The 3,477-nt window shown below is 44.5% G+C and overlaps 1 protein-coding gene across 1 annotated transcript; it reads right to left on the bottom strand.

The window, feature by feature from the left end:
• Positions 1-1,168: 1,168 nt before the first annotated feature.
• On the bottom strand, positions 1,169-2,104 carry LOC130861042 (olfactory receptor 1F1-like). The gene has a single exon (XM_057749541.1). It carries the CDS (start codon positions 2,102-2,104, stop codon positions 1,169-1,171), a length of 936 nt encoding a protein of 311 aa, XP_057605524.1.
• Between the last annotated feature and the right edge of the window lie 1,373 nt (positions 2,105-3,477).

The following is a 3,477-nucleotide window of genomic DNA, read 5'->3' as shown; positions in this document are numbered from 1 at the left end:
TAAAACATGCACATAGGCTTCAGTGTGGCTTGAAAGGTGGCGGAGAGCTGAACCGAGCCCATCAACTCCTCCAGGAAACTTTCTCGTTGTCCTTTCCCCATATTCAGTCAGTCATATAATCATGTATTCAGGCAAATAACAATTGTTGAGCAACCACTACATCCCAGGTACAGTTGAAAAAACTGGGTCCCTGCACTCATGGAGATACAGCCTAGTTGGGGTAGGTGGCAGGAGGAGGAAAAAATAATAATAATTCCTTCAGAATATTGATCTCTGCTATGCACTCATCCTTCATGAAACATTAGGCACTTCATGTGAACCAGATCCAGCGCCCAACAAATGTGAATAATGACCCATTTCTTATTGCAAGGATGGAAGACCCAAGAAGAATGCAAACAACTACAGGAGAAGGTTGTACAGGAAAAGGTAAGCAATTCTATTGGGAAGACATTTTAGTTCCTAAGGGCTGCCATAACAAAGTACTACAAACTAAATGGCTTTAAACAACAGAAATTTATCCTACATTTCTAGAGGAACACAGTTTTTGAATCCAAAATCAAGGTGTTGGCAGGGTTGATTCCTTCTGAAGGTTCTCATCTGTTCTACCTTTTGTGGCTGCAGCAACCCTTGAGATCATTTAGGGTTGCTTAGTGCAATCCAGGTGATGCTTGTAAATACATTGCTCCAGTCTCTGCAGCTGATGGTCAACTCAGAAAGTACATTAGAACCCCCAGGGAAACTTTCAGGGGAAAAAAATACTAATGCCCAAGTCCCACTACAAAGAAGGTCTAGTCCAGCATCAGTATATAAACTTCCAAAGCTTCCCAGCTGATAATATCATGCATCCAAGATTCAAGACCTTTGGTGTGAGAAAGCATTTCCAGAAGGGAAATGCAAAAATATTTGTTACATGTAACTTTTCAAAGTGATCACTTAGAAAGGAAAAACTTGATCTTTACACAAAGTAGTTTAAAATACAGTAATTGGAAACAAATACAATTGACCTATTCAAAGGAGCAGGGTTGTACTTAAGTCAGAGTTCATTGACAAGTATCTGTTGAGAGTATTTCTTTATTCTAAATTCTTTGCAGACACTGACAGATTGCAACATTGCAGTGAGTTGGGAAAGATTTACATGCCTGCAAATGATAGATCCATGGTACCTTCATCAGTAAGAGCATATCTTTCTGCCAATCACTTTTTGCAGAGCCCCTTTCAAGTCCCTCTTCCTCAGGCTGTAGATAAAAGGGTTCAGCATGGGAGTCACCACCGTGTACATCACAGTAGCTGTGGTGTCCTCAGATGAGTGTGAGGATGAAGGGTTGAAATACACAGCAATGATGGTGCCATAGAAGAGGGAAACCACAGCCAGGTGGGAGCCACAGGTGGAGAAGGCTCTCCACCTTCCCATTGTGGATGGGACTCTCAGGACAGCACAGTTGATGTGTATATATGATACCAGGATACAAACAAATGGGATGATCATGATCAGGGCACCCTCAGTCAGAATCATCATTTCATTGAGGTGTGTGTCAGAGCAGGAGAGTTTCAGGAGGACGGTCACATCACAGAAGAAATGGGGGATGGCATTGTCTGCACAGAATGAGAGTTGAGCCATCAGCAGGGTATGCAACAGGACATTCAGGTTGGAAATGACCCACGACCCAGTGACCAGCAGGGCACAGAGCTGGTGGGTCATCTTTGCTGAGTAGTGTAAGGGGTGGCATATGGCAACAAAGCGGTCATAGGCCATCACAGCCAGGAGGAAATTGTCCATGTCCACGAACATGAAAACAAAATACATCTGCATGAGACACCCAGAGAAGGAGATGGTCTGGCTCCCGAGTATGTGGTCGGCCAGCATCTTAGGGACAGTGGTGGAGGAGAAGCACACGTCCACGAAGGACAGGCTGCAGAGGAAGAAGTACATGGGGATGTGCAGGCGGGAGTCCATGCTGATGGCCAGGAGGATGAGCAGGTTTCCGAGGACCGTGGCCAGGTACATGCTCAGGAAGAGCACGAAGAGGAGCTGCTGCTGCTGGGGCTGCCTGGAGAGACCCAGGAGGAGGAACTCAGAGACACTCGACTGGTTTGTCCCTCTCATGGGCTGAACCCAGGTTAATAACCAACCGCGAAATCAGAAACCCAGACAAAGATGGTTGATAAGTGCCCAATTAGGCTCCAGGCAGGATCACATTTGAAAATCAGTTTATAGAGTTGCTGTGAGTGTTGTGCCCACCCCACCTATACTCCCAATTTCCAACTCTCAGTTCTGATGCTTTTCCTACTGGACTCGCAGATTCTTATTTTCCATTGAAAAATACACAGTAACACTGAAAAATGGATCGCCTTATAGTCGCCCTCGTGTGGCTGCTTTGGGGAATGGCAGTCTCTGCGGGACTGTTCTGGGAGAGTAGTGAATAGGAAAACAATTAGCTGGTGGTGTGTTATTACCATGAAAACACCACTGCTTTCTCTCCCCGCCCCGCACCTGCCCCCACCCCACCCCCAGCTTTACTGAGGTATAATAGACAAGAAAAATTTTTATTAAAAAAAAAAAGACACTGAAAAACAGGCAGGCATCTACACAGCCTGACTCTATGTGTCTCTGCTTAAATTTCCCAGTTCTCACCCCATCTACCTAACTCCTACATGGCTCTTAAACAAACTAGAGGAACAGTTGATTATCACTGGGTTCATCCTGAGTGATTTCTGTTGGACTCACGACATCCTATTAACTTCCGTATCTGGAAGACATACCAGAGGAGGTTCCTTCAAAAATTTCCTGTCTTAATAGATATCAATGTCTTCACTGCTGTATTCTTTCCTGGGGGAGGTTGGTGCTATTGAGATCAAGTGTTCTTCATGTCTGGATAACTGGTCATCAATGCTTCTGTTCATTGTAGGGATTGGAATGTCTTAGAAACACAGGCAGGTACTGAGTGAGTGAGGAGCAGGGGTTCTCGGTCTTGGTCATCTGTGCAGGAAAGATGTTCAGGGCAATCACAGAGCAGGTGTTTACAAGAACTTCACAACCACTGGTACCGGATTTCCCAAGAGCCTCATTAGAGAAAAGAATAATTGTCTTGCCTACTTCTTGGCCTCTTTGTACCAAACAATGATAAAGAATATTGTCTAAGGTTTAGATATAACACTTGCATCAAAAATGGAAGATATGAGAAATGAAGCCACTCTATGGAGATAAATCCCAGACAAAATTTCCCGAGACCTCAAATGTGGGACCTGGCTGATCTGGGCCTGTGCCCATAGGTGGGGAAATTCAATTATTAAATCCTTGTTCTCCTCATTTCCTTTGTTCAGACCTGGGTCTATTCCTGAGTTTCCTGTGTAATTCTTGCTTTCTTATGTCTGGTTATATCCAGAGAAGATTAGTGATGCCTAATTGTCTCCATTGTGCAGATGGGAATATTGAGAGCCCATTACAGAGCTGAGCTTAATCCATGATTGCACCTGGGT

This window comes from Hippopotamus amphibius, chromosome 9, assembly GCF_030028045.1.
Source record: "Hippopotamus amphibius kiboko isolate mHipAmp2 chromosome 9, mHipAmp2.hap2, whole genome shotgun sequence".
Classification (NCBI taxonomy): Eukaryota; Metazoa; Chordata; class Mammalia; order Artiodactyla; family Hippopotamidae; genus Hippopotamus; species Hippopotamus amphibius.
The sequence above is the reverse complement of the archived record's forward strand: the minus strand, read 5'-3'. Positions and strand labels throughout refer to the sequence as shown.